Genomic DNA, 24,276 nt, shown 5'->3' on the forward strand with positions numbered 1-24,276 from the left:
ATTATTTAACATTCTTCATGAATTTATAATGATATTAGATTCCGAGTCAAGAGGTTAATATAGATATATATGTGGTAACCATTATTTATTAATAATTTATTTGTGTTTTTTAGATTTCAACATCTGAAGAGAATGCTAATCCAGTACCATATAAAGATGCTGAAGTACTATTGATAACGGAAACAAAAACAAACAATGCAACGGTTTTTGGATGTAGTTGGAAGACAAAAAAATATTTTGTAAATATTTTTCATATTTCAATAGATATTAAAAAATAAAATTTAATAATCTTATTTTGTTTTAGTTAAATCCTGAAAATTATTTATCTCCCAAAACAGGGGATGCAGTTACTATGGCAACATTATACGCAACACATAAACAAACTATCTTTGTCTCAATCGCGGTTTCACGGCCCCTTGGTCTATTCTCCCCATGGTTCTATTGTCTTGATCTTGTTTCTCTGTCTACGCCATAGATTTAATCCATTTTATCAAAAAACATTCCTAATTAGCTTTGGCGTCAGGCAGAAGGTCTGCTGTAAGTCTACTATAGTGGTATATCCTATTATAGTGCTAGAAATGCCTTACCACAAAGTACATAACCACTGTTTTCGCGTTGCACTTTCCACTGAATATGTCAAAACGTCAAATCAATAAAAAGTAATACATTGTCTATAGGTTTGTCTTAATATCTTTGATCTATTTAAAAACAAGAATAAAAGTGATAATGAATGATATGTATATGATAAAGGAAGATTAAGGTTTTGAATGGTTAATGAAAGAGATTTTTTTTAAATATATATGTGTATACCTTTTTTAATAATTCAACAGTATCAATATAAAAAAAATGCAAATGTGTATAATTCTATAAATTCTTTTGTTTCTTACAACTATATTTTTACAATGTTGATACAAATTTTTTCAAGTCACTTTCTGTGAATTATCTTTATTGTTAACTACTTAATTGTTTTTAAAATTAGGAGGTCTCTTTTCAACAAATGCACTCATGCCTTCTTTTCTGTCCTCCTGCAAGAGAGTAATGTTATTAACAAAAATAATAATTTATCTTAAGCACAATTTGTTAATAGGATATTACATACATAGTTGTTAGTAAATAAGTACATATATGTCATTTTTTTTGTCTTATTTGCAAAACGACAATTGTTTCGACTTTCGAGTCAAGAAGAGTAAAAGAACATAAAGCAGAAAATGGTGTGTCACTTTGTGCTTACATTAATCAAAATAATAAGAGTATATTAAAATGAAAAAGTCATAAATAATCTTACCGTAGCAAAAGTACCATAGAATATTGATTTTTCAAATTGAAGACCAGATTTTAGGGTTGTTTCATAAGCTTGGTTAACTGATTGCTTTGCTAACTTCACAATCAGAGGAGAATGTGTTCCAATCCTCTCTGCTAACTTGATAGTTTCGTCCAGAAGTTTCTCAACAGGGAAGACTCTACTAACTAGACCTAATAGAATAAAAGAAAATTAAATAACCTTATACTAACTACTCTAGATTTAAGTTCTATTGCAATTTTAATATAATATTAAACTTTTTATATTGTACTCCGTGAGTGAAATATATATATAATATATTTTTTAAACTGTTCTTACCCATTTTCTCTGCTTCAAGAGCGTCAATGAAATTGCCAGTGAGGACAATTTCCATGGCTTTAGATTTGCCAACATAACGTGGTAATCGCTGGGTGCCACCGGCTCCAGGGATAGTACCAATATTGATTTCAGGCTGTCCAAATTTAGCTTTTTCTCCAGCATAAATAATATCGCAGAGCATGGCCAGCTCGCAACCTCCTCCAAGCTAAGAATCAGATTGCAATTAATTGTAAACTCAATTTTGTGTCAAACATGTAACTATATATTACAGAATATTTTTGTTTGCATGTTTCAAAGACTTGTAACAGCAAATCAAATAGAAAATAAATACTAACAGCAAATCCATTGACAGCAGCAATGATGGGTTTTCCACAGTTTGATATATCTTCCCACTCCTTTAAAAAGCCAGTTTTTGCATTAGTGCTGTAACTATTGTTTTGCATTTCCTTAATATCAGCTCCCGCAGCAAATGCCTTCTCATTGCCTGTGAGAAACAAAATTATGGCCTCTATGTATGTATATTTTATTTTACATTTTTTTCTTTTTATTATTGTTCTTAAGAATATTGAATTATATTCTAATATAATAATTGAAATTTATAATATATATAATATAAATAAAAATAAAATATATAAAAAATAAATATAATATAAATTAAATTGTACATATAATAATTGAAACATATTATGAATTTCCTTTTAAAATTCTCATATTTATATTCGTATATTATTTACCAGTTATTATAATAGCTGCAATTTTATCATCAGCGTCAAAATCAATGACTGCCTTGCCGAGTTCCTTAAAGAGAGGATTGCAAAGTGCATTCAAAGCCTTAGGCCGGTTCAATTGAATTAAGCCAACATTTTTCTTAGCACCTACAATGTCTATCTTAATATTTTCATATTCAGGAGCTGTAAAAAGTAAAGTAAAAATATATTTTCACATAATTAATTGTATCAATTAAGAATATGTACTCATGTAAAAAACTGATAAAGTATCTTATAGCCGTTTAAGATATTTGTATATTAAACATTAAAAGCTAAAGTTAAATATATGTCATCAGCAAGATAAATGATAAGGTTTTTTTGTAGGAGTCAAGGTCACATAGTAATTTAGATAGTGTGCTAAATAATGTTATGCAATGAGTCAATAATCTAATATAAGAAAAAACATGTTTTAAAACAAGATTATATTTAATCAATCATATTTATTATACCAGATTATATTATCACAAGCACCAAGTCACTGAAAATTTTCAGTTAGTAAGGTATAAATGGTTAAAATTTAATTGCAAATTTAGACCTACAAAAACTGCAGAATACTTTGTAAAATTGTTTTAAATAAACATACAATATATTTAATTTAGCCAATTTAATATCAAATACTATCATATTCTATCATAACCTTTATATACTTTGTAATGCTGTAATATACATGTATATGCATATAATTAAGTGTTCTTGAAATAATTTTTTATTGAAGCAAAGGACGCAATATACCTAATAAATAATAATTTATATAAAATTAAATATAATTTATATATTAGTTTATAATATGAATATTTCCATACAGTAGAGATACTCTTACCACTCAATTATAATAGCGCCTAAATTAAACTGCGATGCCAGTCATAGTAACTAAATACTTAATATATATATAGGTCGAGTTAGTCATTTAAATAATAAACATATCTATATTTAAAAATCTGTATAAAATGTACTTTTATATGATTTAAAATAATAGAAACAATAATGACGCAAAATTATGAATATTGTTTAAATGTGGACAAGTATAGTTACCGGTACTGTAGAATTTTATAAAACTGGTATTAGATACTGCCGCGATACGACCGGTATTTATAACATTTTTGCTAAATAAAGCACGAGTAATTGCGGTAACTGAAGCCATTTTCATTAATTGGCTAATGTACTATCACCGCTGAGTCAAAAAATAAACTGAAGATGAATGTGGATGTGGAATATTATTAACTTTGTAAGTGAACTTTGAAACCTACTAGCCTTTAACAAATAGCACTGTCGGCCTACAAAAATACTGATAACTCAAATCTCATAAGTGATATCTCCAGGGCTGCCAGTTAAATCAACTAATTTTATAGTTTGATATGTGTAATCATAGTTCATATAAAATCAAATACTAATAAGCTAAATAACAAAATTAACGAGAAATAGTAATATATTAATTAAAACTATTAACTTTTCCCACTGCTTTGAATGAAAAAGGAGATAAAAATCATGAACAATGTATTTTTACGCATTGTAATTTTAAAGCATTTCTCAAGAACAAAATATAACGGGCGGTAAATTTTAAAACCCAAAAGTTGTTTAACTATGTGATTTATTTTTTGTTAATGTCCAAATTATACAACACAATGATTTCGGATTAATTTTGAATTATGCGAAGCGAGGGTGCTGTGGCTTGATCTCAGTTGCTACATTAATGCCTCTCGAAGGCTGTAGCACGATGTTTCTGGAACAGGCTTCAATGATATAGTTAGTTTAGTGGTCCTGATCTAGTACCTATATAACATTACAGTAATAGGGTGGTGCTCACTCAGTATACCGTACCCATACCCATAGCTTTCCATTCAAAGAGTATATTTCTACAATTGCCTTGTTGTTCCCAAAAATCTGCTAAGCACGTCGGCTGTCAAAGTTTGTGAAATACAAGATCTCCGCTTGGTGTAATATTTTATTCTGTGCACTGATGGTATATGTGTATATCCCCAACGCATCGGTTTAACGTTATATGTGTCATAGTCATTTTATTTTATTTATTATATATTTTGGAATACATATATACAGTACTGAAAAAATACAAATAAATTAAAAATAATAATGAAGAAATAAACCATAATTTTATTGTAAACAAAGTCCATAAGAAGTAAATGATTTATATTCTCTTTGGACAAAACGAGATAGCTGTCAATGAGAATATAAATAAATATTAATTCATTAACAGCTGGTTATTATATATTTTGAAAACTAATGAACAAAAAAAAAATTACAATATAAACGCTTCGTGCATGGAATACCTACAATGATTTGTTTGTTTATTCAGTAAAAGAATAATGATGGAAAAGAACATTAAATTTTTTATCATCACCGGCGATCCGGGTTAGGTATTTATAGGCACAAAAACCTCGGTATTTAAGTTTGTCCTGCTTAAATTAATCATTATAATTGATTATTTATTTTCCAGGAGTGGGCAAAACTACATTAATAAAAAAACTGTGTACTTTATTGACTTCAAAGGGTGTTAAAAGTATAGGATTCTTGACTGAAGAGGTTAGACGAAACCGATGTAGGGAAGGCTTCGATGTTGTTACTTTAAATGGCACACGAGGGCGTCTAGCTAGAGATCAGAATCTGCTTCAGTATCCTGCAAAATATACTGTGGGGAAGTATGGTGTCCTCATACAAGAATTTGAGAATGTAGCATTACCCTCTATAAATAAAGTAATTATTTTAAAACATTTTATTATTCTTATACATTGTTTATATATATAATTGATAGTAATTTTCAGACCAATGAGTTTCAATCAGTTGTAGTGATTGATGAAATAGGAAAAATGGAGTTCTTCAGTTCAAAATTTAAATCTAGAATTATGGAAATTTTTACTCCTGATTCAAAAAATCTTGTATTGGCCACAATTCCAGCAAGGAAGAGTGATCCTCTTATAGAATCTATAAGGAATAATAGTATGACAAAAGTATGGACTGTAAGTACAACATTTTACAATTATTTTAAAAGCTACTCATAACTCTTATGAGAATCAAAGATATTTGTATTTACTTATAATATATATGTTTTTAAAAATACTTATTTTATATATTTTACACCAAAATGCATGTCTATAGTAAAATTGATACTTACTCTTTTTCTATGTTGTATTATCACAAGTTACACATTCAGTTATTTGTTTTAGGTGACCAGACAAAACCGGAACAATATTCAGGAAGAAATATTGAATGAAATTTGTTTATCATTGTAAATATAAATAAAACAAAAAGATCTATGTTGATTCTGGACATGTTTTTTATTGAAATTAAGTTACTAGTCCTTTTAATTGTAAACAAAATTAATCATACCAAAAACAAATGGAATACAAAATTAAGCTTACACATATACCTTAGTATGTTATACCTATTCATTATGCAATCATCATTTAGTTAATACTTTTTGTGGTTATTAGAAATAATAAAATAATAAGGTTACAATATTTGTATTGAATAAAACTGTAACTTTACTTAGAAGTAATAGGTAAATAGAAGTTTTGAAATATCTTAAAATCTCATACAAATATTTCTTTACTTCAATACAGATCATTATTATATTTAGAACAAATAATCGAGGTAGTCAGTCCATTATTATTGCTAGTATGTAAATTATAGTACAATAATACTATTTATATTATTTTCGAAAATTTACCTATTAAGAAAAAAAATATATATATCAACTATCATCGCCAGAATAATCGTCAAATTGTCCATCTGATTCATATTCAGCTTGAGGATAGCACAGTTTTTCATATTTAACTTTATCAGCTATAGGTTCTGTGTGAACATCCATGGGACAGAAGTTGCCTTCTTTCATTTTCTGTTTGACAAAGTAAAGCCATTTCGATTGTGGTGCAGTTTGCTGGCGAGGGAAATGTGGAATCCAATATTCATCCGAGTCCCAATCTTCTGGAGAACTGAGAGATCTGTTATTTGCTTCTGCAATAATATTAATAAGGTGTTGCTTTGAATACATGTTACTTAATGAATTACTAATTGTATATTCAAAACAGTTGTTAACAGACAGGATAATAACTGTGTAAGTTAACATAGAAAATGTTTTACTATTGATTATTTATATTTAATTATTTTTACTTTAGCATTGAGTCATCAGAACCTCTTTTTAATAAGTAATATTGTTTTTGTTTTGTGTAATTAATCATTTGTTAAAGTTGTCTAAAATTAAAAGCTATTTAAGTGAGTAAACATACTATAAAAAAATATATATATTTTTACCTTTCTCTTCACTTTTTTCACTAAATAAAAGTTCCTCATCAGTCTCATCCTTCGTATATTCACTATCTGATTTTTTGACTTCTAATTTTCTTAAAAGAAAAAAAACATTATTATTAAATGTAATTTTAGTATATATTGATCTTGCATTATATTGAAATTCAACTGTTGATTATTTTACTATCTTACTGAACTATCTTATAAAGTAACTCATTTAACATTACAATTTGTCAGTTAGAAAGTACTATACAAAACTAATTTCTATAAAGTAATTTTACTGAACCTATGTGAGCCTGGGATTCCTCAAAAAGTAAAGAAAAAAACCAAAGGACATATGCCCGTTACACTATCAGAATAAGAAAACGGATAGTACATCTGCTAGTCCATCCTGATTACTACTCATGCCTACTTTTTGATTGCGATCTAAAATCTATGATCAGAATTTGGTCAAGAGCACATTCGTTTTAACGAAAATACAAAAATATATGCTTTGTTATAAATGAAATGAAATTTAGTAAATTTTTTTAATTACCTTCCGTCATATCTTTCAGATTGGCTTAATCTAATTTTATTTTTTTTATTTATGTATTCAACATTTTCTGGCTCATCAAAATAATTTTGTGCCAGGTCTATTTCTATTAGGTTTTCCATTTCAACTGGTGCATCATTAAGGTAATTATCATACAAGTCTAGTGTTCTAAGGTTTGGTAATTGGCATAAATTTTCAGGAAGCATACACAAGCTGTTGCTATCAATTAAAAGACTTTTTAATTTCTCAAGTTTACAAAAGTTATCAGGCAAATATAATAAATTGTTAAATGACAAAATGCATACTTCTAAGTTAACTAAGTTGCAGAATTCTTCTGGAAGACCAGACAATTTGTTTAGTGAAAGATTAATATTCTTTAAATTTTTGTATATTTTTATACTAGGAGTAATATTGAGAATATTTACATTGCTTAATTCTAATATTTCTATATCACAGCATTTATCTAATCCATTAAAAGGCACTTCTTCAATTTTGTTTGTAAAACAAAAATTGCTTACTTCGGAACTCCCCATAATAAGCACTTTTACTTTGGGAAATGTACCTAATAATTCTAAATGATTTATTAGCATACAATTATTTATCGTTAGATTAGTGACTTGTGTATTGTATTCGAGTAATTCTTCGAAATAAGCATTGTCAAGAGAATTTGTAATTTTTATATTCAAACTTATATTAACATCAATTAAATGTTTACATTTCTCTGACCATATCCAGTATGGTGGGCCCAATAGATTGTTGTTTGATATATTTAATCGTTCAATTGTTTTGTAAAAGTTTGGAGTGTTGTCAAAATATTGTATGTTATTGAACGAAATATCTAAAATTTTAATTTTTTCAAGATTTAATACTGGAACAGGCACTTCAGTAAGTTCATTGTGCTTTAAATATAATTCAGTTAGATTTATAGGTAGCTGTATATTGTCTTCTATGATATTATTTACATAATTTTGGCTCAGATCGAGGACAGTTATGTTTTCTTCTATTAATTTTAATGTGGTTAGACAATTTTTTGTCGCAATTAATTTTTCTTTATTTTCTTCCATTTATGACAAAGTATAAAGTTTCTGGTATTATAAAAACAATAACTATAACTATAACCTCAAAATTGCTGTTGATAAGAGTTAGTGCTTTTAAAGTGACATTGACAATTCATTATATACAACAGGCGGTTGACAACGGTCAGAGACATTTTAAAACGGAAAATGGAAACTACTCAAATAGGTTTTTATTGAAATACTTTTTATATGAAGTATTATTTTTGATTCGGTAGATGATACTCAAATAAGTATTAAATATTAAATGCATTATAAAGAACTCATGACTCATCGAGTGTAGCCAGACTTTATTATGTACTGAGTCAGCTGTTATTTAGTTTTTAACGGTCATTTCATTACATATGGACGTTTTATTTTTGTTGTTTTCTGACATTAAATGCTGAACCTCATGTTGAGACAACCAATTAAGCCATTTATTAGCTTTGCCAACCTATTTTTTTTACCAAATTTAAAATGTGTTTAACTTCAAAGAGCTCTGGATTCTCAACATCAGACCAAAACAAACGCAATGAAATTTGGTGATCGATCAAAAGTATGAAGCGAATTGGCCGCTAAAAATTCCAACCAACACACCAGAAAACCATGCGACATGACATTACCTGATTGACTGATGTCTAATTGACTGATTTTGGCTACGGCGACCATTTTCGAAGGACACTCGTCGTCACACTCCGCAGGAAAATGTACAACACAGATGTTCTCTCCATTCCCGCATTGGTCATGGTGTTGGCGCGAGAAACCCATAATCCCGACTGGAGAGTTTTATGTTCTTTCTCAAGGACTGTTATTGAGAATTTTTTATCACAAAATCTCAGAACACTGAGCCTTAAAAGCTAGCGTGTGGACCATCCAGGCATTTTTTATAAATTATTCAAGTCTTAAACGTGTTATTCAAACAGAAATTGGTAGAGATTCAGTAGTATTTTTATTATTGTCTGGCTAATTATTTCAATCAGTGTCTCAAGTAAGATATGCAGATTTTGACAGTTAATTCAACTGTAATATAGAGGGCGATTATTATGATTCATAATAATATTTTTTTGAATGCTGCTTTTATTTTATGTTGTCATTAAAAAAATACCGTTCAAAATCAAAATGAATTGATTCAATATGAAAGAAATATTAAAAATTCAGTTTATTTGTTTTTGTTACGATTAATTAATTATTATATATTTAATGAATTATTGTTTATATTTTTGAGGGTTTAATACAAATAATAAAAAGTTGGGCTACACTGTAAGAAAAAACCCTTCCCAAACAAATGAACAAGTTTATTTTCAACCATCATCATCATTTGAGATTAAGTTTCTTTTCAAATTGCCATGTCTTAAGTCGACGAGTCGAGTTGCTTTTGTAACCGCGGTTGGATGAACAGCGTGTCCACAGTGTAGTAGACGCTTAAAAAATAGTTGAAAAATATTATATTATTACAAGTAATACTACGAGAACGATTATAACATTTAAAGTGGTATTTTAAAGTGTCTAACAAATAGGTATCTATTGAACATAATACAGTCCTCCAGACCGATTTCGGCCTCGGCGGCCAATCTTAAGAGAGGTTAGTCAACTGCGCAGGGGATATTATAGTGCACAAGTGTGTGCGCAAACACAGGTGCACTCTTTATTCTTTAGCTCTCATAATCAGATGGGACGGCAATCCCACACGATTAGAAAGAGTTCAGGCGCAGGACCAATGGCTTTACGTGCTTTCCGAGGCACGGAAGTGTACACACTTATAACTTCCAGACACCGGGCTGCTACTGAGAATTTTCTGATAGAAAAACCCAATAACTTTTTATTAACCCGACCTGGGAATTGAACTTAAGACCTCCGGGTCAGCGATCTTATATCTAGCCATTAGACCAACGAGGCATTGAACATAGTGGAAATATGACAATTTTAATGTTTTATTTCTTCCAGCCATATAATGAGATATATTTCTGAGGGTAGGTTCGATACCATATAAAAATGTTTATAAACAATAATTCATGACGCTGTATTTGCCTAATTCATTCAACAACGTTAAGGCAGCATGTTTATAAACTGCTAGAGGTAAATTTTTAGTCGTTACTGGTTTTCGACAGCACATACTGACTGATAACTGACTTAAAATGATTTTGCAAAGATTTTTAATTAAGGTGCTATTTATGTTCATAGTTATAAATCACCGTGTATTATGTGATAAAAATTCAGATGAATATAATAAACCGGATATAGCTAGAGTAGGCAAAACAAGAAGAGAGAAAATGAGTATGTATTTTCGTAATTTTTAAAATTGTAGTATTTACTATCAGCTTTTGTTAGATCTTTAAAATATCTAATTCATAATATATATTGATTATAAAATGATAGTGGAAGTAGATGGATATAGAATTGAAACTATATATTTTAAATATTTATATATTTTTATGAAAAAAAAAACATTTTACAGGGCAAAATACAGCTGTAGGTACATTTTCAAACGTGATAACACAGATACAAAATTTACCCAATATGGAGCTTGGTAGAAAATTCAGAACACCGTGTAAAACTGGTAATAAATGTGGAAAAGTATGTATACTTTTGATGTAAATAAACTATCTCATGCTATTTTTTTATTTAATTGTGGCCTTTTTATATACAGGTGATTAAAAGGCTTATGGTTCCAAAATTAGCTCAACTTGAAAACACAATTATGGGGGTAATGAAGGAACTGGCTAAAATGCCTCCTGGATCCCGACTTCCGGATAAATATACCAAAACTGAACCAATCAAATTGTTACTAGATCAAAATTATAAGTAAGTAACTTTCACACAAACAAAAATAAGTTACTTTTAATTTATCTGGTGTCGAAGTCGGAGACATTTTAAATATGTTTTTAATGCATGTAAAAAGGATATACAATAAGTAATTGCTTACATTGTTAAACATTATGATGTAATGGTATTTTTGTGGATGTCATATCCTCATAGGTTTTTATAACTTGAAGTTTGACGACAATCAATAACAAATGAATTAATAAACTATGATTCCAGCTTTTAATCCTAGTCGTTTATTAACATACTAACTTTTCATCATGCTAGAAAATGTTATTTAAAATTGAATACATTTATTACCTTCTTTTTAACTGCACTGTTTAAAGTGTTAACTTAACCTTACTGCCTACTAGGTCCTAGTCGAATCTAGTTTATTTTACATAGAATTGGTGTTAAGTTCTAAGCAAGTAGACCTGTTTCACAATTTTAAACCTTATTTGATGTATTTACAGGGAAGATGTCTGTATGGATAAACTGGAATCTTGTTTAAAAGAAGACAAACGTCGTAAACGTATTCTTAAGAAATTGTTTTTCAAAAAGTACAATGCGATACGACAAGAATTGATTGGCTATGGTGGACGACGGCTGTGGGGAGGGGAAGGGAATTTGTTCTATAGATAGTTTTGTGAATTTTAAATAAAATTAATTCTATAATAAATTGATATCCTCTTAAATTTTCTTTTATTTAAAATTATTAGAGTGTACGCCATTATGTTTTTATTGTATTGTGTTTGTAAGGATTTGTGTAATTTTGATTTTTAATACTAGCCTTAAGTAACTAAGTTATCGCTCGCTGGCTCGCCAGTATATAATACTACCCGTATTATATACTGGCTATCGAACCATCCGGATACCTACGTTCTTAATAACGACAAATTTATAACTACGAGAAACATGATTAGTACTAGTAGCGGATTTTAAAATTATAAATAGGCTGGTTAGATTACAATGGCCTACAGCAGTAATTTTTCGATACCGGATTTTTTCAGCACCTACTGATTTCATTATTGTTTTGATTAAATAAATAGATATTATACATAAGTTTGTGTGCATTTTCTTTGATTCTAATAAATGTTTGCATAAATTTTGTATTCTATATTTTTTTATATTAACAATATTTTTAGTTTTTTTTTTTAAATATAAGCACTTACACTTGGACAAAAGGCGGCACATTTTTATATATATGCTGTTGATCGTTTCCAGACTAAGTAAATATTCAATAATTCAAAATGGCTGTTATGGTTCAATAACGGACTAAATCTTCAGTTATTATCATAAACTACTAGAATTAAAGTGAACAACAGAATGATAAATTGTTTCATTTAGGTGTATTTCTTATTCAGTAGAATTAAAAAAAAACAGCCAATCATTACAGGATTCTCATGTTTTATGATCTACGCTTTGAGTGAACAAAGAATGCTAAGTAAATAATTGAAATTTAGATACCTAACTGTGTAATGTATTTAGACATGCAAGTACGGCTTGAATCTACATACGTATACGTATATGTGTTTTGTTCTTTTTTTATTTTTTTCTGTACATCATTGCTTACAGAATGTGTAAATCATTTTAATATTGAATATATAGATATTTATAGAAGACTATAAATATTAATTTACATGCATTTTTTAACATAAATAACTTCTTCAATAAAAAATAACTAACTTCAAAGAGGGGTTCTATTCAATAAAGTTTAAAAGTACTTTTATTTTAAATACATATAGGTATTTTTATCTTCCTTTTTATTAGATACAGTAATAATAATGAACGTTTGACCGCTTGTTGCTTTTTCATATTTATAAATTTTCTATGATCACACCGCGAGAAATTATTATACAAAATGAAATCTTGTGTAGGTATCTTAAATTATAAATATGTTTTTTTAAAGCCTATGATATTGGACAAGGGCCTAATCTAAAATGCTTGCTAAATTACTAATCTCAGTTAATTGATATTTACAAAAAGTAGTTCTGATTTTAATCAAAAATATAATTATATTTTTATAAAATTATAGTTTTCAAATTATTTATTTCACGATCTGTAATCATAACATAAGAGGTCGAGTGTTATAACGTAGATTAACTGTTTTCAAGTCACGTGTTCTTTCTAAACACGAAATGAAACAACGATTACAACAATGGATAAGTTTGGGTCAACAACTTTTATTTTCAAAACTTCAACTTAGAGGAAGTTTTGAGAGCATAATTACGAAACACAAAATTTTGACTTAGTTTTTCCAATTTATTTTTCACACACAAGTGATGGCCATAGTAATGGTACGGTGACTTTGTTAAGTAAAAGAAGTATTTTAAAGGGTATAGCAATAAAAAATAAAATAATTAAAAATGAGTGAGAAACAATTAAAACTTCAAATTGTTTTAATTGTTTTGTCATTATTATTCAAAGGATATTACAGTGTAGATGACAGTAAGTACTTAACAAATTATTTCAGTTAAATACAACTACAACAATAATTATATTTGATGGTAGGGCTGTGTGTGTAGGACCCCTTACATCCCAATTATCAGATATTCTACCAAATAGCAATGTACTGTGTTACTGTCCTACAGGCACAAGAAATATAACGTCTTAGTTCCCAAGGTTAATAATTCGTACATGGCCCATTTGCCCGCTCGCCTACCTAATACAATAATAAATAAATATATAACTTTTGTATTAGTTATCAATTAAACATATGTGGTAGTTGTGGTACCGCTCTAAGATGACCTCGTCTGCAACGTAAAAATTGGTGATAAATTTATAGTAATTGTGTTTGTTTGTCCAGGTCTTTTGTTTACTGTAACCCGAGCACCAAGATATTTTGGGATCTTGCAAGATCACCGTGGACAGCCTCTTTCCGTTGAAATATCAGAAGAATATATGGATCAAGATTACATCGCTACGAACAGGTAACATTAATTTCAGATAACGTGAAACCATTTGAGAGGTTATATGAAAAGGTTAATGTATTAGCAGTAAATAGTATAGTACTACTATACTATTTACTGGTACTTATATTAATTAAACATTTTTTTTTCCATTTCAGGAAGCGACATAAAATTGATTGGAATAAGTAAGTATTTTTTATATTAGTACAGTACAGTAACAGACTGTGAATGTCCCTCTGCTGGGCTAAAGCCTCCTCTCCCTTCTTGAGGAGAAGGTTTGGAGCTTTTTCTACTACGCTGCTCCAATGCGGGTTGGTGGAATACACATGTGGCAGAATTTCAGTGAAATTCGACACATGCAGGTTTACTGACGATGTTTTCCTTTATTTCCAAGCACGAGATGAATTATAATAACAAATTGAGCACTTGAAAATTCAGTCGTGCTTACCTGGGTTTGAATCCACGATCATCGGTTAAGATTCACGCGTTATTACTGGGCCATCTCGGCTTTTAATAAAATCTTTATATAAAAACTACTCTAAAATGATATAACATTACACAAGAAATATACAGTTTACTGCAAATTGCATATTGAATTGTAATGTTAAAAATACTTTCAATAGATTTTGCTATAAAATTTTAACAGGAGTTTGATGTCATTAAAGCAATTATTTATTTTCAGATCTTCTATAACGTCTAACGTTAAAATATAATACATAGTTGCCTTATTTATAATGTAAACTTAAATATTTCAGAAACCCTCTAGATATAGATGATTTCGATGACGACGAGACAGATGAAATAGTCGATGAAAAAGACAAAGATGTAAAATTGCCAAACAAATTTAACTTACAAGCGGGACCGGTGTAGTATTTAATTTATTTTTAATACGAACTCAACTAGCTCTAAGGGAAAATAGAATAAGGAGCAGAATTCAAAATTAAGTAATTAAAAATATAATCAATAGAAAGTGTTTATTTTTTTCGTTCTATTTGAGTTTTAAAAATAAAACTAAAGGCAATATATTTCGTTATTCTTTATTAATTCATATAAAATGTTATAAAATATAAAAATGTACAAAAGATATTAAGGGGTTTACACATTATCGTACATATAATTCAAACGCTGTTCCAAAGATGATGTCATAGGTTGTACGGGCATTTTTGCCATTTCCAGAGACTCTTCCGAATAATCCGTTGTTTCATCGGAATACATTTCAGCAATATGGTCTTGATAGATCTTTTCGCATTCGCTAGGATGTTCACTCTTTAATGTGCTTGGGTGGTAGCCTAATGCTTCTATTGCGCCCAAAGTTAAGTACGGCACTTGTGTAGTTACTTGGAAATGTTTATCTGTGGAAAGAAGATAATAATAGTGTTAGAAGTATAACTAGTGCCGCGATTATGAGTAGTGCCTATACATGTATTATATTTTATAATAGATGTATATATTAATCTGACACCGATATTCATATGCATAGTCTTGATTCTTGACCCTGTGGTTCAATTAATGACTGTACGCATAAATTTAGTGGATTCGTTAAATTAAAAAAAGTAACGTTGTGCCATATTTCGAGTTTTCGGCCTCCTTTCTTATTAAGTAGCATAATAAACACATACATAGTTTAGGTAAGTAAAAATAGAAAATAAAGAATCGACGCAAACTCAGATTTTGTGAATATGATATTTGTTCATTAAAATATCATTTTTAAAGATTTAACGCATTCAAAAAATCATATTTTTAAAAGTTATGTATTATTATAATTCCTAATTTTTATTCCATAGTAGTAGAAGGAGGAGGAAGTTCTTCTCCCTTGAGAATTTTTAGCCTTAGTCTATATTCTTAGTCTGTAATAAAAATAATGAGAATCGGCGGAGAAGAGACGACTTCATTAATTTTTTCCTAGTCAAGCCTAATTTACTCTAAAGTGGTTCCTGTTTTATATAAGAGAAGAATAAGGATGGAACTCATTTTAAGTAACATGATATGAAATAAAATGCAAAAAAACCAACAGTTAGATTGAGAACCTCCTTGTTCTTTAAAGGCCAGCGAAACAAATGAATGCCATATTTTATGATGTATAATTTTATTAATAGTATTAAAAAATATAATCGTAACTTACAATCGATATGATCAGGTATGATCACAGTAGCGACGGTTCTTGCCACCTTATCGTCATAATAGTCTCCTATAATATTCACTTTATTCCCGTCGTACACTTCTTGTGCTGGGGGCCGTTTACTGCATTCGTCTTCGAAATGTCTTCTGCCAGAATGAGAGTGTGGAACGTGGGGTGGCGGAAATTCCGTTAGAGGAACAAATTTTTTGTTAACAACTGCACCCACTGGTTTTACTTTGGCCAATCTGTAAATTTAATTATTTTTTGGTATGTTACAGAGTATTAAGAATGATATCATTATTAAGGCAAAAATAGAAGAAGGAAATAGAAGTTATATTAATGTGCAAAGATTAAAAAAATAAATAAATATATTATTACTCTAGTATTTCCTTATTGTAATATGCAATAGGTATTATATTTAATAATTATAATATATAACATTCAAATATTTTGCAGTTAAATTTAAAAAGAAAAGATATTTAAAAATGTCGGTATTAAGAAAGTTAGGTATTGTAAGATGTGTTGAGTATTTTGTCTAGTTTGGCATTTATTTCGTTAAATGTATGTACTTTCGTGTACTAAGGCTCAAACGTTGAAAGAAAAGGCTGAGAGTGACAAAAACCCTGAGAGTTCTTCCCGTGACTAATTCAGCTCTAACTCATAATAATAATAATATCCTGCGACATTTTTCACACACGGCCATCTGATCCCAAATAAACCTTATACAAAGCTTGTGCTATGGAAATCAGACAACTGATATACTACATATACTACTTTTCTTTGGTAAATACATACTTATATAGATAATTACACCCAGACTCAGGACAAACAGACATGCTCATGCACACAAATGTCTGTCCTGGGTGGGAATCGAACCCATAACCTTCGGCGTGAAAGGCAAGTATCTACCAACCACGCCAACCGACTCGTCGGTAACTAAGAACGTTGTCGGTTTGAAAATTCCTCGACCCCTAGCGCTGCTATATTTATTGACCGAAATACTTTTGTTGCAGCTAAAAAAAACTAATAGTGTTTGTATACTTGCACTTCCACTTATCTGTTCAATGTTCTGTAAGTAGGCTCAGTGAAGACAAAACATTACTAATGCGGGTGGCATCACATCCACGACGAACCAACGATATAAGGTTTAATATAAGATTCTCTACGTAGGAATACTTACTAACAAAATTCACTAATATAGAAAATTATATATTTGACACCATCTACTTACTTGTTTATCATCACACTCCCCCTTATTTCTAAAGTAACACCTTTGCACACAAAAAATACTGTAACAAAATGTAATAGTCGTTTCATTTTCAGTAACTATTATTAACACTCAGACATACCTAATACTTTGATATGGGATTACGCGAGTGTTCAAATTTAACTGAACAGTTAAAGCTAGTAGCTATATATACCTCTAAATAATTGTAAAAATCAAGTCAAGTGCATTGTTTCGGTACAATGCAGCAGGTGTTCAGTTTTGGTTACCTTTTTTTAATAGGCATGAAGTGTAAGCTAGATTGTTATATAATTTGCGTTACGAATAACTTTTACGTGGTCTGAATGTAGAGTTTTTTGCCTACTTGAGCTATACAAATCGACATAGCTTGTTACATGGCAGAGAGATTGCTGATACTTCGATAGTTATTTGCTGTCTAGTTTACTTAGCTTGTAAGTCAGTGCCAGGTTTAAGTCCAGCATATACCTTGTATGCGTATTCCTGCGCCTGATTTCTCTACGTTCATTTTGCCTTCTTATTTTACTAAGAGAATGAGAAAATAGAGAGTGCAACTATGTTTGGACACACGTGTTCTATAATTTTTTTCTGTAGTGAGCTAGTCTTCGTTGTTGAGAATGGCCGCGGTGACGTACGCCGATAGAGACATACAAACATGAAAATATGAAGCGAGATTTTCTGCGAACGCGATTGAGGAAACGAACAAAGGATGATTAAGGTAGACACAGGACTATACCGACAGCAATGTTCATTCTATCATTCCAAAGTTTCTTCTTCTTTAAGTGATAAGTTCTGGGACAAATTATATTTTATAGTTTGGTTGTACTCATACACCTTCATACATCATGTTCTTACGATGTTTTATTTGTCAAATTATTTTCCTATGGAATATGTGGGGAGAAAAGTTATAAATGTAAGTAAAGAACAATTTTAGTTGGGTAAAGTGTTTGATAGTTTGTCAGTGAATTTAAAATGATCAAGGAAGTAATTAAATATAGGAATACTACCAAGCAATGATGGTAAGTAGTCATCAACGCCCATAGGAACGCTATTCTACATGTCTTGATGTAATGTTTTGTTTCATAAAATCCAAATATTTTGCTGTTTTTCAGAAAAAAAAATAATGGGAGTTATTATCTACTTCACAGTCACTTTTTCTTGACATCACCAAAGTTAACAACCTTTTGAGTTTCAGTAATTAGGAAAAGCTTTCATTTTTAAAAGTTTTTTTTCATTTTTAAGGACAAAAAATTTATGACTACAAAGAGCAGAATGTCACGAAAATTTATTTTTAGCAGCTTTTATTACATATTAACTTAAATTAATAATATCTATTCTTTTTCTTCTTGTAAACAACCGGGTCTAGGTGCCAGGTTTGGTTGCCCCCACAGGAGATGAGTGTAAAGCAGCCTCCATAGACGATGGGAGGGTCAGTATCCGGCACGCAGATGTTGTCTTGACAAAATGTGGCTGTCCCTATAATGAGTTTAAGGGCTAGAACCGTTTTGAGGACTTGGTAAAAATAGTTTTTTTATCAAAAACATAAATGTTAACTTTTGAGTGTGTGATTATAAGCAGCATAAATCCACTATACATGTTCTTAAAGCGTATTTAAAGATTTATTATAATTCATTTGTCATAAAAATGTATCGTTGAATTAATAATATAAATAAAAAAAAGCTGTAATATTTTTTTTACGGAGAACCAAAATAAGAATCATTGTCGCGACTACATGAGATAATGTTTAACAACCTTGCAGTATATACTCTGGAGTCTATAATAAAATAAAAACTTATATCCTTTATATTTATTTTTAAAAAAATGCATTTGGTCATTATCATATTATATAATGGAGTTAGATTACTTACCGACATAACCAGTAGGTCGTGCTTGACGTTTATTCTTCACATAATCGACCACAGCCTTAGATAATGCGTAGAAATGTTTACTGGCTTTGTATCGCATTTTAGCCAACGCAGCATCACAGTCGCTCTTATCGGCTCTGCAATGATATACTAAATTTCTAGTATTCGTTTTCACCATTTCCTCCCTCAGGACTTGATATTTCGTGTCAGTGTAGAGCATTTGAGCGAATCGAACGTTCACTGAAAAACAATCTGAGTTATTTTGGAATTTATGATTAAGCTTAATTTATTTTTGTTACCAGACTTCATAATTTAAATTACACAGTTATTTATATTTATATAAGAACACTCCATTCATGTTTTATTATATAATTGGGTAGTTGTGCAAAAATTAAAAAAATTGTCGTGGGGGTTCTATAAAGTATCGTTCATACCTACAAACAAACATACATAAGTAGGGCCGAGAAAACATTCCTTTTTTGATATTGGTAAAAAGTTATAGTTTTTATTGAACTAATATATCATCAATCAATTCGAAAGCAAAAATATATTTCTGTTCGTTACCTCAGTATGACTAACCCACTGAAGTATGACTAACCCACTGAAGGTCTCAATTATGAGGTAGCCTGGGTGATCTATAGGAAGAATAGCTAATATTTTATGGAACTCACATCCAGCTCCAACGAAGTAACCATGACATATTTTATTTTGATAAGTGATCAAAATACAAAGTGAGACGACTTTCCACGACATACTTTTTTATTTAAATGTTCAAGTTAAAAATAGCAATCATTAAAACAATCAAACTAACAACTGGTGAGTTTTATAGAGCAATTATTTTTCGCAATAGTTGTTCATAAATACTATAATATCAAATTCATTTTCATATTTGTTTTTTTTTTATAGAATAGGAAGGCGGACGAGCATATGGGCCAACTGATGGTAAGTGGTTACCAACGCCCATTGGTAGACATTAGCATTGTAAGAAATGTTAACCATCGCTTACATCGTCAATGCTCCACCAACCTTGGGAACTAAGATGTTATATCCCTTGTGCCTGTAATTACACTGGCTCACTAACCCTTCAAACCGGAACACAACAATATCAAGTATTGCTGTTTTGCGGTAGAATATCTGATGAGTGGGTGGTACCTACTTAGACGAGCTTGCACAAAGCCCTACCACCAGTAAAAATAATGACTGATAAATGAGCCCCCTGAAGGTAAGTGGTCACCATCGTCCGTTGGTACTGTAAGTAGTATCCATCCCTTACATTACGCCAAAGTGTCACCAACCTTGGGAACTAAGAAGAACAGCCTTTAAACCGAAACACAATATCAAGTATTGCTACTTGGCGATAGAATATCTGATGAGTGGGTATTACCTACCAAGGCGACTTGTACAAATTTAGTTAAGGATAAGGATCGCATAAATGACAAACATATAAACATTCATTTGTATTTAAATAAGTAGCAGAAAATGTTAAAAACTTTTGCCTAATCATTAACATCACTCAAAGCGTCGGCAAGTCGTTCAGATTTAATTTAATTTATTAACCGTTTAATTTGAAAGAAGTATTTTAAGATATGCCTTTAGATGTAAACATGAGACTCTTTAATCGTTTGTTAACATTTACCTAAGACAATGCAGTGAATGTAATTTATCCATACCAATTAACAATGGATACCAGGCTGCACTTCAAACAATGAAATTCCTTAATTACCAGCCTTTGACAGCGACAAGAGATAGCACCGAATTATAATCGCATTTCACGCTTTGCGCACAATTTACTGCAACGCTGTTTATGGAATGTGATCTACTGCAGCCTTCTGTATATGTAAGAAAGGCAACTTGATAATGATCAATGTTCTAAGTAGATTTTTATAATATAATTTATGGTAAAATTGATTTGATTCTTATTTTATTTATAACAGTTATATTTTTATTTACTCATAAAACAAATAAAAAATATATCAATACTTAAATTAATAATGGCAATTTTCATTAAAAAGTTTTTAACAAAATTAGTTATTTAATTTTGTAAAAATTAAGTTTGAAAAAAAAACTACTGGCAATAATTAAAGGATTTTGTCTATTATTTAATAATATATATATTCATTTCATTTTATATATATAGATTCTACTATTGCCATACTATATTCGATCCCACTTTACAGTCGACACAATACAATAATTATGCAAAAATGTGATAACACAAATATATATTCAATTTCGGAATCCATTTTTACTTCAAAACTATTAAATCATCTAAATAGTAATGTCTAATAATATATTACGCATTATATATATATACAAACTTTTGCGATTATTTTTAAATCGTATTTTTACAAGATTAATTTAAATTTAAAGTTACAACCGATTTGTAACGTAAATACTACCCAGAATAATCTCCAAAAAAATTCGAAGTTATAATTTTATGATTTTTATTAAATAGATAGTAACAGAGAGTTAGAATATCTTTTTATATCCTATACTTTCCATAAAAATGAAAGCCTTTTTTATCACCGTTTATTTTACATATAAATACATTATCAAAGTTGCTCATACATAAACATGAATTTGTTATAAAAAGTATGCCAGCTAGGCTCAGCGTCTTATTAATCAATGTAGTCTTATAATGAAATAGAACTAGTATATTATATGTAGAAAGTATTTCTCTGTCTGTGCTTTCTAAACTATCGTCAGTCTATAAAATATGCTCTATCTAAAGACGCGTGCGCACGCGTGCAATCTGCACAATGAATCGATTATACTATTGCCATACTATATTCGATCCCACTTTACAGTCGACACAATACAATAATTATGCAAAAATGTGATAACATAAATATATATTCAATTTCGGAATCCATTTTTATTTCAAAACTATTAAATCATCTAAATAGTAATGTCTAATAATATATTACGCATTTATTTATTCGAAATACCTACAGCGATCTTAAGAACCTTTTATAGAGGCAAAAATAAATCAATTAGTGATTTCTTTAAATAAAGTAATATTTTAATATCTAAGTACAACTAGGCTTTGAGCGAACACAGTTTTCCACATTCCAGACTATATTCCAGTGCTTCGATCATATAACTAACACCTGATACCAAAATGCACTTATCTCTATGAAATACTAAAATACACACACTAATCGCCTTATTAAAGATTAAGATATAATGTCGCAATTACAATTTGTCAGGTTAAGCTGTGCTCAGACATATCAAACCCACTTTTGCCATTCAATGATAAATTTATTCGCTATATTGAACATATAATATTAGCAAACGTAATTAATAACTAAGTGAATTATGGTTGGAAAATATTTACTCACATTTATAAACAACAGAATTTATTAACCATGTTTATATCATAATTTAGGTATCGAATACGTCTGATTGCTGTTCGGAGCCGAGCAGCTCCGGTGCGCAGCTCCACGCTCGCGGCGCTCAGTGGGCTGAAAGTTTTCTTTCACAGGGTTCAAAATATGAAATATCTCATCTATCGCTTGATTGACACTGCATTTCAAGGCATTACCTTGAAGTAGTTAATCTTTGAATGAATTGGGATGATTTCTTAAATTTGGTGGACTTCATGATTGGGAACTAAACTTTTTTTGGGCTCTGCGCAAACGCTAGAACGCCCAGACCTGAGCGTGATTTACTCGACCCTTCTTTTTTTAAATAATATTTTGCAGCATTTTGTGCAGCTAGTTATAAAAATGGCAACATATAACGTTCGTAATATTTTAACCCATTCAGATGTACGTAATGCATATTCCAATGAAAAGCACGCACTAATTGTACGACAAAATAATACATCAAATGCTTATCGCGCCATTGTTGTGAGATATTGTGGCGCCAATTACAAATAACTAACCGATTCAGCTTTATTGTTCCGAACTAAAGGATAAAATTCTGATGGTTGTGTAACTAGTTATCAATTTGGGTCGAAATCTAAGAAAATGTTGCTGGAATAACGCTCCATAATAATATAAATGTTGTATCCTTATTCATATATAAGTTATGACAGATAGCGTTTTGATACTATGATTATTAGTTAGGTCAGATTAAATAAATAAACTTTATCAGTAAGCATCTTGTTTGATTTATGTATTTAATAGCATAACTCAGAAAATGTTAACGCATAAGTCTATTTCTGATTTAATTTTCAAACTTTTTAGTAAAAAAAAAATGTCATCTGTGCCAAATAGATAATGACGTAATATAGGTATATTTCAGCATTACAAAGATAATTTATATCAGGACTTTTATTAAGAGAATAATAATTTCACAGTTCAAAGATTCGCCGCCAAGATAACCATTCACCGACATGTTGATTAAACGTATTCAGATAAGTAAATACTAATTTATTACAATCCGCTTGCATATAAATTATAAAGCGTTTTTCCTTACAGCCAAGCGAAATTCGTGCCGCTCTAATGGGGTGAGACGGTTATCGGCACCATTGTTACCGCTATTAGACGATAGGGGGCATCTTATAACCGTATTGTTTTAGCCAATCGCATTCAAGATAGGATGCGAGCATTGCTTGAAACACAAGGCACGCGCGATACAGCGGCAAAATATAAATAATTAATTAATTACGATGGAATTTAACTTAATATATATTTCCGTGAACGATATTTTCTGTCTATACAATGTTTTAATATTTTTTACGTTATTTTATATGGTTAAGACAATATTGCAAGAAATAGAAGTCGAAGCACGAACGATTGTTATTCATTTAATATAAATAAATAATTATTTATTCGGACTTCAATCGTTTAATTATCTGCTTCAGTGAGCTACTAGTCCATAATGTCTGTCGATTAAACATGAAATTTCTTATCTGTATTAAAATACAGATATAATATGAATATTCCATAATGAAATTCATTTTTCATACATAGAATTTCTTTAGTTTTTACGTGTAGTGCAAAATACGTACCTACCTACAGACATCATTATGATTAGATAAAAATATGTATTTTTAACATTTAGGTGGCTGTTACCCTAAATAAATAAGCAATTGCTTATGCATTAAGCAGAGTATACATTATACATATTTAAAGCGTTTTCTACATCACCTAATTTAATGGATAT

General features: G+C 29.9%; 7 protein-coding genes across 7 annotated transcripts; 3 read left to right on the forward strand and 4 right to left on the reverse strand.

Moving 5' to 3' along the window:
- Window positions 1-857: 857 nt before the first annotated feature.
- Window positions 858-3,669, reverse strand: LOC126770452 (probable enoyl-CoA hydratase, mitochondrial). The gene is made up of 6 exons (XM_050489831.1): window positions 3,418-3,669; window positions 2,353-2,529; window positions 1,954-2,102; window positions 1,619-1,823; window positions 1,286-1,473; window positions 858-1,025 (listed from the first exon to the last, which is right to left on the reverse strand). Exons 1-6 carry the CDS (start codon window positions 3,530-3,532, stop codon window positions 960-962), a joined length of 900 nt encoding a protein of 299 aa, XP_050345788.1. The 5' UTR covers window positions 3,533-3,669; the 3' UTR covers window positions 858-959.
- A 901-nt stretch (window positions 3,670-4,570) lies between these two features.
- On the forward strand, window positions 4,571-5,667 carry LOC126770456 (nucleoside-triphosphatase THEP1). Its single transcript, XM_050489834.1, has 4 exons — window positions 4,571-4,752; window positions 4,838-5,094; window positions 5,163-5,357; window positions 5,565-5,667. Exons 1-4 carry the CDS (start codon window positions 4,707-4,709, stop codon window positions 5,628-5,630), a joined length of 564 nt encoding a protein of 187 aa, XP_050345791.1. The 5' UTR covers window positions 4,571-4,706; the 3' UTR covers window positions 5,631-5,667.
- Window positions 5,668-5,863: 196 nt separating this feature from the next.
- On the reverse strand, window positions 5,864-8,311 carry LOC126770446 (leucine-rich repeat and death domain-containing protein 1-like). Its single transcript, XM_050489823.1, has 3 exons — window positions 7,181-8,311; window positions 6,652-6,740; window positions 5,864-6,354 (listed from the first exon to the last, which is right to left on the reverse strand). The coding sequence occupies exons 1-3, from the start codon at window positions 8,239-8,241 to the stop codon at window positions 6,092-6,094; spliced, it is 1,413 nt and encodes a 470-aa protein (XP_050345780.1). The 5' UTR covers window positions 8,242-8,311; the 3' UTR covers window positions 5,864-6,091.
- Window positions 8,312-10,290: 1,979 nt separating this feature from the next.
- LOC126770455 (uncharacterized) lies at window positions 10,291-11,717 on the forward strand. The gene is made up of 4 exons (XM_050489833.1): window positions 10,291-10,503; window positions 10,685-10,803; window positions 10,877-11,031; window positions 11,502-11,717. The coding sequence occupies exons 1-4, from the start codon at window positions 10,365-10,367 to the stop codon at window positions 11,668-11,670; spliced, it is 582 nt and encodes a 193-aa protein (XP_050345790.1). The 5' UTR covers window positions 10,291-10,364; the 3' UTR covers window positions 11,671-11,717.
- A 1,568-nt stretch (window positions 11,718-13,285) lies between these two features.
- On the forward strand, window positions 13,286-14,953 carry LOC126770459 (uncharacterized). The gene is made up of 4 exons (XM_050489838.1): window positions 13,286-13,476; window positions 13,835-13,958; window positions 14,096-14,122; window positions 14,693-14,953. Exons 1-4 carry the CDS (start codon window positions 13,395-13,397, stop codon window positions 14,805-14,807), a joined length of 348 nt encoding a protein of 115 aa, XP_050345795.1. The 5' UTR covers window positions 13,286-13,394; the 3' UTR covers window positions 14,808-14,953.
- Window positions 14,954-14,964: 11 nt separating this feature from the next.
- Window positions 14,965-17,433, reverse strand: LOC126770454 (uncharacterized). The gene is made up of 3 exons (XM_050489832.1): window positions 17,288-17,433; window positions 16,060-16,301; window positions 14,965-15,289 (listed from the first exon to the last, which is right to left on the reverse strand). The coding sequence occupies exons 1-3, from the start codon at window positions 17,371-17,373 to the stop codon at window positions 15,033-15,035; spliced, it is 585 nt and encodes a 194-aa protein (XP_050345789.1). The 5' UTR covers window positions 17,374-17,433; the 3' UTR covers window positions 14,965-15,032.
- A 1,132-nt stretch (window positions 17,434-18,565) lies between these two features.
- Window positions 18,566-19,963, reverse strand: LOC126770458 (uncharacterized). Its single transcript, XM_050489837.1, has 3 exons — window positions 19,836-19,963; window positions 19,168-19,404; window positions 18,566-18,775 (listed from the first exon to the last, which is right to left on the reverse strand). The coding sequence occupies exons 1-3, from the start codon at window positions 19,915-19,917 to the stop codon at window positions 18,621-18,623; spliced, it is 474 nt and encodes a 157-aa protein (XP_050345794.1). The 5' UTR covers window positions 19,918-19,963; the 3' UTR covers window positions 18,566-18,620.
- Window positions 19,964-24,276: the final 4,313 nt, after the last annotated feature.

Source organism: Nymphalis io, chromosome 9, assembly GCF_905147045.1.
Source record: "Nymphalis io chromosome 9, ilAglIoxx1.1, whole genome shotgun sequence".
NCBI lineage: Eukaryota > Metazoa > Arthropoda > Insecta > Lepidoptera > Nymphalidae > Nymphalis > Nymphalis io.